Raw genomic sequence first — 13,165 nt, 5'->3', positions numbered from 1 at the left:
CCACTGGTGTTATAAGGTACCGTTCATAATTTATGGCTAGCGGGGGTGATGATGATTTTAAGAGGGGGTCACCCATTTTGTTCTGGGGAGGTAGGGGGGGTCATCAATTTTGTACACGTTTCTAGGGCGGTCAGCAATTTTGTACATAAATATATTTTAAAATTATGCTTAAAAATATTGGTGGGGAGGGGGGTCATTGATTTTGTACATGACATGCATGGGGGTCACTTACATTGTAATGCATTAAAAAAATGGGGGGGGGCGCATTCACATTGTACATGCTTCTCCATAAAAATCATCATCACCCCCCCTGGCCATAAATTATCCGGTCCCTAAAGCTGGAAAATTGCTAAAAGCGGCGTAAATCTAAACTCACTCACCTGCTCTAGTTGTGTGTATATTTCAGCACCTTGATGGACAACCAGCGGCCGGAGCACTCATCCATGATGCAAGGGGAGCAATCTGGCCTTGAGGACATCCCAGCCTCAGCGCTGGAACCAACCTTTATGGTGACGGACGACATCCACCAGGAGAGTAAGGCAGCACAGATGTTCTTTGAGAGTTTATTGCAGTCATCTCGGTCACAGCTGTTGTCAGATTGTTACATGTCATCTGGTGAGGTTAACTGGATGGACCAACAACTCGGTGCATCTGATGATGGGCCTGTATCTGGTAATATGCCAGGTGTTGGGATACGGTCTTCGGTGCCAAGTGATGCAGAAACTAACTCTGTTGTCATGAGGTCTGTGATGTCAAGTGTTCCAGGAACTGATACTGTTGTTGTGCAGTCTGCCATGCCTGCTAGCATTGTCATGAAGTCTGAGATGCCGAGTGACACAGGATCTGATAACTATGCTGTACGGTCTGTACCTCCTCAAGTATCGTGTGTAGTGATCGGCCAGTCAGCAACAACCTGTGTATCCTCTAATGTCATTGGCCAGTCAGTGACCAGTCATCCTGTTGCTGTTACAAGCAGCAACTCATCAAGTGGATCATCTGTTTCACCAAAGAAACGATCCCGACGGGAACAATCAGGTACTGATATCGACAGTCGTGAAGGTCACGTGTCAGGGCGTCAATCACAAGGTGAAGTTCGTATATCTGGCAGACAGTCGCAGTGTGACGAACGTCTTTCTGGGCAACAGTCACGATGTGAGAGTCGTATGTCTGGGCGTCAGTCACAGTGTGAGAGTCGTATGTCTGGGCGTCAGTCGCAGTGTGAGAGTCGTATGTCTGGGCGCGAGTCGCAGTGTGATGATCGAATGGATGCCTACAGTGATGGTGGGAGCAGTTGTGTATCATCCAATCAAGAAAAGAGGGATGGTGTGGACACAGGTTCTACTTCACGTCGTAGAGGGAGCCACATCTCTGAAGGAGGTCGCAGATCCCGAGAGAGAAGTGAGAGCGAGGTAGGTTACATGTTCAGTCAAATGATATTAGTGGTAATAGTCACTCTGCATGAATTCATTATCATGATTATGGAAAAAACATTACACAGCTGTCCAGTAGCTCTTTGTAGATAAGAAAAGCATATATACACAGCATAATTATTGAGGGCTCGTGCTGATGATAACAGATAGATCATCACACTTTCAACTTCCATGCATCTGGAATTAATCATTTTCCACCCTCACTGACAGCTTCTTTTCATGAATAGCACATGCATGGGCTCTTCCATTTGGGGTTCAGGGGTGTTGTTTTTCCATCACCTTTAATCATGCCTTCAATCACCTTCATTGTTGCACTTGCCATTATCTTAAATGGTTGTAGCCTAGTGGTTAAAGCGCGTCCTCCCGACACCACGTCATACCAAAAGACGTTAAAATATGGTTCTTGTTGGTACCTGCCTGGTGCTTGGGTAATGCCCAGGACTTCTGGTGTCAGTATAATGTGTCTGAGTGGGGTATTCATGCTGGAATATTGTTAAGAATGGCTATGAAACCATACTCAGCCAGCCAGCAATCACCTTCATTCTTGCACTTTCATGCATTCATATTTTCTCAATGGTCGTTAAACCATTGCATCATAACCATTTTTCATGCATCATAAAAACATCCATCAATTTGACGTAGGAATAAATAAAATGTTCATCAGATGTTAATCAAATTCATAACATACCGAGACTGAATGACACCTTTTGTGGTCCAGTCTTCTGAGGTGCAGCGGAGTTCAGAGACAAAAGATACTGGGTTCGAATCCCACTTTCTAGGTTTGTCAGCGCCATACCTGTGCTCATTGGTTTTCGAGGAAACAAGGTGTAAAAAGTTTGTCAATTCAGGCTGACATCCCACATTAAACTGGTATTCTGGGATACAACTGATTACTACTGTTCAGAGCATGGTAAGCCAGATGCACACACATACCAAAGGGACATTTCAATAATGAACCACAGTATGATGCGCAATAGTTGTACAAACTGAACCCTTGTCAAGAGTACTTGTGTTTTGTACTATGGTATTTGACTTCATTCTCCACAATCATCTGATGCCTGTTCCCATATTTTTTTGTCTTCAGGGAGACACTGTGGCAGATATAGCCATGTTGAGCTCCTACACATCCGACGACACTCGACGACAGATGACAGGTTCTGTGACACCGGACACATCAGATGTCGGCTTCCAACCCAGTATGCTTGATGCGGTGTTGACGGAGAAGAAAATGGTGTGTTTCAAACTGTGTATTTCTGGCCTGTTTTTCATGATTCCATGTTCATGGTCATCTAGCTCATGGTTGTCAAGTTGTGATTTAACTGAAATACTGATCAAAGAGGCTCTAAAGCAAACTCACTCACTCATATTTAAGACCCTACATACCTCTTTGGCCCTTCAGTACTGAATGTAATTTGATTCTCAAAAGGGGTCAAGATTAATTAAAATATTCATTCATTGTCTCAGTGCAGTTTTCATGGAATTAAGTTTGAACTTATATTTGGGCTGATATTGGGATTTGTTTCTACATAGAGCACCTAATACTGTGAAATGTTCATAGAACTTTGTATACAAGAGTGATGAAATGGTGCCCTTTGCTAATTTGAGAATTGTGTTAAAAATAATTTTTATTGATAAAGGATGTATTTGAGATTTGACAGCAAAATTCATTTCCAGAGAATGGTGCATTCATTATTTTATTTTGAAGGGATGTAGTATGTTGTTTACAACTGCTTTGTTGTCATGTTGATTGAACTGAATTGCTGAGCCCAATCTTTGTGCAACGCCACAAACATCATCATATACCCTATTACAATACTCAGATGTACCTGTTTTTTCTCACATAAAAAGCTTAACACAATAAGGTATGACATTGCTTCCTTACACAGGCACTGTTGAGGTCACCAGAAGTGCGCCAGTTCCTGTTCAACCTCCAATCACAGAAAGCCAGGGAGCAGACGCAACCTCACAGTTCACCCAATACAACAAAGGGAGACAACCCTTCCTGAAGCTACATTGTCTGAAATTGCTGGACTATACATAACCATGATATCACAACCCAAGTTCCATGCCTTGACATCTTATCCTTTTGTGCAACCTACCACTTCTATTGCCAAGATGTATAAATAGGTATATAAATATTTCAGCAGTACATGCGTTCTTGGTGAGAGAAGTATTGCACTATGAAACCATGTAAATCTGTGGGATGACTTTCAGAATGACTATGTCCAGATTAACAAAGAATTGTTAGAGTCTTTGAATGGCATTTGCAAGTGATATGCTTAAATGGTGACCATGCTTATTGCAAAAGGCAACTATGTATCAGGTGGTCAGGCTTTCTGACTTGGTTGACATATTCATGTTTGTTGTGTTTGTTGTTTAGCACAGAACTCAGCAATATTCCATATATATGGTGGCAGTTAAGCCTGGACCAAACAACCCAGTGATCAACGGCATAAGCATCAGTCTACGCATGGACATGACCTGTGTTAACCAAGTCAGCGGCCTGTTACATGACAAACACAGGTTACTGAAGACAACTTCTAACCCGGATCTTAAAGTGTCTTGTGGCATTGATGGCCAGTTTTTTGTTAGCTTCAGCTGTATGACTTCATCATTCTTTGGTTCTCAATAGGTTTTGAAAACAATTATTGTATATTTAGAGTTGAAAGACCAGGTATTGACTTGTCTCTGTATGCATATTGACATTCTATACTACTCACAATTTGGTAAGGATCACAAAAATTCCCAATTTTACTTAAAAGATTTAAAATTTGAAATTGTATCCATTTAAAACTGGATAAATAATATTATAGTAACCCTTCTTTAGGCAAACAACCACTTATGCACTTGATACATAAGTAACCATAAAAATGGTTTTCACGGCACCAATCAACCATTTGGGAACGAGTCATTTACAAGTACACAGCACCTGTCAATAGCAGGTATGGGATCCACAAGATGAAATGATATACTGAAACCTAGGATCCATACTTACAATAAGCTTAGATATTTAAACCAAATTAGACCCCACATCATAGTTTTCTGTTGAATCAAAGTGTGAATAGTATATATTAAGCTGCTATGTATGCATACCTGCACTGTTTGCGTTAATCAGGTGAAATGGGTTGAACATTTGGCAATACACTAGCCCATGACCACTGCATCAGTTCATTGTCACACAACACATATGGCTTAACATATCGCCCCAACTCAGGATATCCTACAAATGTCGAGGATGCCTGTTTCAGGCAAGTATTAAGCTATGTAGATGATTTGTAACCGTTGAGGCTGACTGTAGACACACCATGACTGTACCATGAAAATATTCAGAAAGTAACCAACTAATTCATTTCAGCAATTCTTTGAGGTAATGAGGATGAGGTGAAATTGGGTTTTACGTCGTACTTGAGAATATTTCGCTCATATGACGACGTGCATGCGTGTGTATGTGTATGTGCGGCTGCTTGTACTAGCCCAGACTGAAGCTGGTTTTATAGTGCTAGCCCACTGAGATACCATTCCGCAGTGAAGCATGAATACCCCTCAGACACATTATACTGACTCCGAGCCGACCAGTCCTTGTTGTACCCATTAATGCCGAGCGCCAGGCAGGGACCAACAAGTACCATATTTTTTAACGCGTCTTTTGGTATGAGGCGGTCGGGGATCGAACCCACGACCTTCCGCTCTCCGGGCGGACGCTCTAACCACTACACCACGGAGGCGGTCATGAGGATGAGAAAATGATTAGTTTTGGCATATGAACTAAGACTGACTGACTGACCGAGTTTTGTTTTAAGCCGCTTTTAGCAATATTCCAGCAACATCACAGCCGGGGGACACCAGAAATGGGCTTCACACATTGTACCCATGTGGGGATTCGAACCCGGGTCTTCGGCGTGACGAGCCAACGCTTTAACCATTAGGCTACCTCACCGCCCCCTATGAACTAAGAAGTGTACCCAAAATATATATGAATAGCAACTTATGTTCATCATACAAGAGGTTTTATCAAACACCAATTTAGTCTTATTTGTTGCCGGATGATAAAATTTGGATTTTATGTGGAAGTCAAGTGAGCCCCATTGCATAAGAGCAAGGTTATCCACAGAACAGGTGTATTTTGCACAACTGCATTTATATTTATGACACTATTTAAGGAAAGAAGGTTATTTTAATGTTATATATGTTTTATTCATGGCTGGACTAGTACTCTATTTGTTTATATAAACGCTTTAATCACAACTGTTTTGAATTATTTCACACCGATATGCTTCATGAACTTGAACAGCTTGTTCTCCCAAGATGAACCCAGCACAGGGACTCAATGAGATCTTGAGCATTTTGTGCATAACAAGAAGATGCATCAAATCTCGAAGCTTGAACATAACATCTGCAGGCAAATACAGCTTGAAATTGCTGACTGCAGGATTTTCACAGCATCGCCACTCCAATGATGCTTCAGGTCCAAGTGTTTTGCAATCTCCTGGGCTATACAAACTCTTAGCTTTCCATTCTTGCAATCTCAAATCAACTGCAAGTGCCAATTTGCCCTTTTAGTTGCCAATATACATGCAAGTTACAAACCCAACTCAAAGATGTTCAGTAACATAGCAGCCAGTTCCCCTTTTGCAAGAAATTTACACTTAAAAATGAATGGACAGAAAACCTAAAACATCATTCTTCCTTGGGAAAATATGTTTACCCGTCGATTAATACTGAATATGGCTTTGGCTTCTCCATCATGAGTTATGCCCCTTGCATTTCCTTCATGTTGGCCAGTCGGAATGGATCCAAGAGTATGTGAAATATCACCAAAATATTAGCGAATGTCCACATTGCTGATTGACAAATTGAACAACAATCACTAATTCATCAACTCCAACATTGAATGAAAGAACACCTTTATTCCACTTTGCATACAATTTCCTTCACATAAACATATAAGAAATCGCAGATGACTCCTCCAAAAATAGTAATATATGTATATGAATACTTGTGTATATTGCCACCAATTTCTCCGAGGCTTTACTGGACCCCCATGACAGGGCTGGAAGAGTAATGCTGAGTTGGATGCCAACAGTCTGTCATTAGCTGTGTCCCCAACACACACCACCCCTGCCCCCTCCCCCCATTCTCTACCCTGTTCTCCTGACAGCACAAACTGCTTCTGCACATGCAGGAGGAATATAATGCATATAATAAAATATAAAGTCGATATTTAGAAAAGGGGATTAGGTGACATATAAAATTTGGTATTGTTCGCATTTGAATAAAAACGATGCCATTATTAAATAACGATTAGTTGTAGAAATAAATATATGCAACTGGAATATAAATAAAACTCATTCTAAATTTCAAATCTCATGAGAAAAGTAAAAAGTTTTAAATTTGGCAAATCAGACGGGTGTCTGTGTAAAATGTTTGATAAAAGGAACTCAAAGAGGTTGTACCAATACCTTGTTAATTATGCACTGAGGGGTAAAAACCTTTCAAAACTAAATTTTCTATCCTACAACATCTCCTGACTAATGAATCTTCTCCACATGTTACACCATAGCACTAGATATTGGAAAGAACGACGACAACCACCACTGTATCAGTCCAGTCAAGTACATTCCACCCAAAAGGGCATCAGTTACATGAACTTCCGGAAGACCCACTAGCAAAAGCTACCCAGGTCCCAAATACCTCCAACTATACTTGCTGGACCAGTACTTGCATTTTCCACATCGCACTAGAAACTAAATGACACTATACAACAGCACAAGTAACAATTTCTGGTAGCACTAATGTACAAAAATACAACATATACATATATTTAACACGTCTGGGCTATATGGGAATGCGTTAAGTACTTTATACATTGTTTGGTGGGTCAGACACAGAACAGACAGGGATAGAGAAGATGGGCAGGGGGTGCAAGAAGTCCTGGGGGGAGGCGGACTGGTTCATGACAGACCAAAGGGCGACTGCAAAATATAGGACCAGAAAGCAGATAAACTTGGCATCAATACGAGGACAGGGAGGGCTCAGCATAGGGGAGAAAATACACAGATATGGTTACATCACACCTCTTCCAAGTCACGGCCGAAACTATCTTTGAAAACTCTTTGGAATACAATTGCCCTGAACTTGTGGATTTCTTATAACCTACGTGTAACCATGGCAACAGAATCTAACTCAAATCTTTTGTACAGTTTTGTCAATTTGACTATGGAATGAAGGTATGCAAGATCATGGACAAAATAAAATATTGCAAAGTGTGAAGCACAAGAATGCTGAAGACCAATGTGCAGTGTACCCAAGTACAAAAACAACTTGTGTCATAAACTTGGAACAGAATCACTCAACTGTGCTAGCCAATCATCTGTAACCTTATCCCTGTGGTTACTTGTCTAGGGAGCCAGCACAGGAACAGAATGAACTTGTATAAATGTTGACACCTGTCAACAATCGTCAAATATCATCCAAATGGACAAGGAGAATGACTTCCTTAACAGAACTCTTCAAAGACGTCAACTGATTGAAACAAATCTTCTATGGCCAGAATCCTGAACATGACAACTTCAATGCTTTACTTTAGAACTGTCCTACATAAACTTTAGGAAAACAAATCCAAACAGACAATTGAGCAAACCAGTACATCACGGTTAGTGTAAATTTATATAAAACAAGGAAAAAACATAAAGGGATACCAAATCGATTTGGGTTTTATCAAGGCACCTATTGGATAAATAGCCTTAGCCATCATTGAAAAATGATCCCTGTTTACAATCAGAATTTTCACATCACTTTTCTCTCCCTGTTTTCTTATACATAAACATATATATATAATATAGAAGATATGTGCTGTGAATAAAACAACTCAAAAGGATGCAAAAGGCCAGGTTCCCATTAAAATCATTTATCTTAAAATCGGTGATGTGAAAATTCTTGACTGAGTTCTGAGGGTAGGTTTATTGCTATCCTGTTGTATAATATAACATTTTCAAAACCACATCACAGATCCGTGTAAGATTTCATTGTTTCAGCAGCAAAATTATGTACCAGTTCACTGGACTGGTATTCCAACTCTTGACTACACCAGCAGAAACTAATGCGTTTTCATATTAAATCTACAGGTCTAAAGTAGCAGTCTGGTTGGGCACTCATTTTATTTGTGAAACGAACTTCATAAAGCATTAATGCTATATATTTTTTTTCTTCAAATAACTCGGTAAATGAATGCAAATTTTACTTAGTGCACTGTACCATGGCTAAAACTGACCTGTTCATATGGAACTTATGCCAATATCTGCAATGACCTCCGCAAAATGAAATGTTTCGTTTTCAACATACAATGTGATGTACAACTTCAATTCACAGAATAATTTTTGTTTTTTGTGTAAAGAATACTCTGGAAATACACTTCAGGAATTCTTCTCCCCTGAAATAGCATAAATGCAGTAAGAACTCTGAAACATTTGTTACATCAATGATTTCGTCAGTATTTGTGGAACGAAATGTCTCTATCTTGTTTGTACATTTAACCTGAGGCATAAACTACTTCTAATTTGATTTTCTATTGCATACTGCCTATTGTACATGTAGTCAACAGGTGTTATGCCAATGTCACTTAAAACAATTATTATGAAAAGGGACAGCTTGACTGATATGTTTGCTATGAAAATAGGAAAAAAGTAAAGTATATCATTTTGGCACTTATTGAAAACAATTATGTAGATCACAACTCTGATGGATGTAAACATCCAAATTATTTCTTCAGAAACTACATTGTGCTTCTCTAAGACGACATGAGGAATTCTTCTTTCACGTCTTGATGAAGATGACAGTACATAAAACAGTAGTGCTGTCAAAAACTTCAAAAACTCTGAACTGCGTCAGGGACTTACAAAACAGTTCTCTGCATAGGAAAGTTTTTGGCAATGTATAATTTTTCAAGAGCTTATTTCTGAACGTCTGCTTCTGCAAGAAGGCTGAATTACATAAATATATGTCAATAAGAGAAGAATGAGCAACACTGGGTATTGTAAATAGTAAATACTGATAGTAGGGAAAATAGAGATCACGGTCAACACACAATTTGATCAAGGACCGCCATTAAAATATGGCACGGTTTGTAAAAAGCAAGATATGAGTAAATAAGTATCATAAGTTGAAATGCTGATTCCCTGTACCCTCCCTCCCGCCCCCCTTCCCATAAAAGACGACTTTGACGACTCAAAACAACTGCATACCTGTCATGGGGTACAGACTCAAGCCTCGGAGGAGTCGGCACACAGTAAAATCAGTGTACAATAACTAATACAATGATTTTACCTGTGTATCATTGTATATCATTGCAATGTGATTTTCTCAAAAATTAACATAAACTAGGGAATGGCAAAAAATAAAAAGCACATGCTTCAATTGATAAACAAATCATTTTTCAATGCAAAACTGTAAGTAAACACTGAGTTAACTGGAACGATCAACCCAAACATGAATAACTGTTAAAATCAAGTAGTACCAACTGCAATTCTCCTGCAACAGTGTAAAGTGTTATTTCAAGAGGTGGCCGGCCCAATGTGAATCCTGGAATTCCGTCGTCTTTTCACGGTGATCAGATGGCAGCTCTCTCCAATGGGCATTGCTTTGACAAAATCAACAGAAAGGGAGATGATCAAAAAATATCAGCTGAATATTAGGAAAAATAACATTGCAAAACATCAATTAAATATATAATTGTATATGAAAAGTGTAATTAATAGAAAAGTATTTCAAAAATAATACAGAATAATACCAAATAAAAGAAAACGCCTAATTGTAGACACGTCAACCTGCTGACTCTTCTCTCACCACAACTGTCAGCGTTGACTGGTCACTAAATACTGGGCAGGCAAGGTAGGAGTGATTAGTGCTATTTGACTAAATTCTGTCTCTCTCTTCTCTCTCCAATAATAAGAATGGTAAGTTTCTCAACTGAATAATCCGCATGTATAGGTGTGACATCTATTGACCACACTGTAACTACACGAAATAAAACTATAATGTAATAAACTAAAAGCCTGAATAGAGCTGTACAGTTAGAGCACCAAAAATTAATATGTATATGTATATATATAATGTGTATATGTATAACAATGTCCCTGTCTAGCTCCGACACAGAGTACCTGTGAAGTTGGGGGAGGGGGAGGGAGGGAGGGAGAGGAGGGAGGAGGCCAACTTCGCTGCCTCCCCTGATATTAATAATAAAAACAGTCTGGTCTCAAAACATGCACGCAAAACGTTAGCCATCTACGATTGGTTACATTTCTCCTCATCCTCTGCCAGTGATGGCCATAACAAACCCTTCTTGATCTATTGTTATTAAAACATGTCAACTCTTCTCCCGTTACCCTTCATTGAACCCAGACCAAGATGGAAATATCAGTCTTTACACGGATGTGAAATCCTCTTCTTTTTTTTTTTTTCAAAAGTAAACTTGGTAAACTTGAAAATTAATCTTCAAAACTCTAAATGCAAACAGTTCAAAAACCTTAAAGGAGTTGACAATAATAAAACAGTATCTCAAAAAGTTAACATTTTTTTTTACAGTATTATGAGTTAAATTCAAAAACTGGAATTGAAAGAACATGAACACCATCTAAATGAATGAAAAGCTCGTTGTGATGACCGCTAAAACTAGATTGTCTGGAGTGAAATGTTCCGAAACGTCAACACTTGGAGACGACTAAACAATGCACAGAAGAGGGTGAGCTCAAAAGGGAGCAACACCTCTTCAATCATTAAACTGCAGTCCAAAAATTTACTGGATAAAATATATCTTCTGGAATACCTTTGAAAAACTAAATATTCACATTTAACTCTTCCATGAAATGGCCCTAAGATTAGGAAATGGCATAAACCAATATGAAATTAACACAGTAGTAAACAACAACATTTTGATTAGATGCATACACTAAATAAGTATGGTGGGTAAAACTATGAATGGTCTTTTAGATATACAAACATTTTGCATGAGCAATCTTGGCTTCTCTATAGTATATGCAAATAACTTCAAAAAAGGTGAATAAATTTACAACACAAAAGTGATAATTTGGTCAACATCACCAATGAAAATATAATATGATCTCTTGTAAAGCTTTATACTATGAACACAGAAAAAAAAACAATAATCCCTTAAGGCACAGCAAAAAATAATGGTCATGTTAAGACTGAGTATATGTGACTAGAAATAAAGCATGTTGCATAAGGTTGATTGGCAATTATGAGCCCAAATATGGTTACTTTTATCTACTGCTAGGAGACTGACTGTCCCTGGACACCCAATCTGTTCATAAAACGTGACAAAATGTTAACAATCTGACTATTGGATACAGTTATATAAATCTGTGCTTAAAAAACTATATATCTTGCCAACAGAGGTTAGTTACCTCAAGGAATCATTATCCTGTATTCAGTATTAATTGTGGACCTAAATAAATGTAATATAATAATATAAGGATAAACAGTAAACATAATAGTAATATAATAATATAACTAAAGGAATCCAATAGTAAATCCCCACAGTTACACTGAGGAATATTGGCACATGAGTTAAGTGATATATAAAGTGTTTAACACCAGAACATGGTGGTTATTCTTGGCAAGTGTGACAATGTATCCCTCCGAGGTGATCTTCAGCCCGCAGCAACGTGACACTTTCACGTAGGGACACTGGAACTCTCCGATCAAAGAGCCATCCCGTTGGAACACTGCAACGTGGAAGCGGTTGCCGTGGCTGTCACCTACAAGGACATCGCCTGCGTCGCTGATGTCAATGCCGTTGGGGTAGTTGGTGATGTTCTCACAACCAATGCGTCTCATGAACTGTCCGTCCTCGTTGAACACTACCACACAGTGGCCCTACAAGAGACACAGAGATGTTGAACTTTGTGGCTCATTTCCACGCCCAGTATGATAGGAAGATACTTGTGTCGGTGTCTCAACAGGAAGTACAGAGGTACAGATAAGTTGCGTATCTGCGTAAATTACTCAAATATTTATGTGAAAACTCAATTCTTATGAAGTTTATTGCGTACAAGTATGCCTGACTTTTTGTAAATGCTCAATAAATTTTATATTACATGAGTACACACGGTGCATAGATAAAATAACAGGTATATTCAGAGGTTCTTTTTCAACACAAGAACTTGGCAACTTGCAGTCTTTCTTATCGTTTCTCATATAACAGGGCCAATATAAATAACATTTAAACTTTATTATATTTTTACAATTAATGGAAAATGGCAAAAATACCCAATCGAGTTTGAGTGAGGTGGGTACAATTTATTTGGTAACTCAAAGTTAAACAAGAAGACAAAGTCATCAGTATCCCCCGCAATGGCAAAATACTCTTCATGATTATGTCTACGAGTTATGATTATGTCAAATATTTAGGTGTGTATATAGAAAAGTAAAAGGAGAGTATTGAAAGGTTTTTAAAGTTCTGCTCCAGAAAGGAGCACTATCACCAATTTCAGTCTAAGTCAAACTTGTTGCCATGGAAACGCCAAAAATATTTTATTCAGAATTCCAAAACTACCAAAGGCACCAGTACACCACCAGACCAATCTATGTATGTGCCAAGTTTGGTAAAGAAATATTAAATGTTTTTTTAGTTCTGCTCCAGAAAAGAGCACAACCACCAATTTCAGTCTAAGTCAAACTTGTTGCCATGGAAATGCCAAAAATATTTTATTCAGAATTCC

General features: G+C 38.7%; 2 protein-coding genes across 3 annotated transcripts in view; one reads left to right on the top strand and one right to left on the bottom strand.

Moving 5' to 3' along the window:
* LOC124270820 overlaps positions 1–4,753 on the top strand; it is a 40,365-nt gene extending 35,612 nt beyond the window's left edge. The window contains exons 3-7 of one of the 2 annotated variants that reach the window (XM_046705878.1): positions 407–1,165; positions 1,199–1,409; positions 2,515–2,661; positions 3,317–4,010; positions 4,665–4,753. In XM_046705878.1, coding sequence (XP_046561834.1) covers positions 414–1,165; positions 1,199–1,409; positions 2,515–2,661; positions 3,317–3,436 — 1,230 coding nt within the window. In that variant the 5' untranslated portion in view covers positions 407–413 and the 3' untranslated portion in view covers positions 3,437–4,010; positions 4,665–4,753. Of the gene's footprint in view, positions 1–406; positions 1,410–2,514; positions 2,662–3,316; positions 4,011–4,664 lie in introns of both variants that reach the window. The other variant, XM_046705877.1, reaches the window with a different exon arrangement.
* A 1,564-nt stretch (positions 4,754–6,317) lies between these two features.
* LOC124270817 (B-box type zinc finger protein ncl-1-like) overlaps positions 6,318–13,165 on the bottom strand; it is a 30,426-nt gene continuing 23,578 nt past the window's right edge. Inside the window, 1 exon segment of the mRNA XM_046705875.1 lies at positions 6,318–12,320. Coding sequence (XP_046561831.1) covers positions 12,012–12,320 — 309 coding nt within the window. The 3' untranslated portion in view covers positions 6,318–12,011.

The sequence above is a fragment of the Haliotis rubra genome, unplaced genomic scaffold, assembly GCF_003918875.1.
Source record: "Haliotis rubra isolate DU_JTF1 unplaced genomic scaffold, ASM391887v1 Scf155, whole genome shotgun sequence".
NCBI classification, from domain to species: domain Eukaryota; kingdom Metazoa; phylum Mollusca; class Gastropoda; order Lepetellida; family Haliotidae; genus Haliotis; species Haliotis rubra.
The sequence above is the reverse complement of the archived record's forward strand: the minus strand, read 5'-3'. Positions and strand labels throughout refer to the sequence as shown.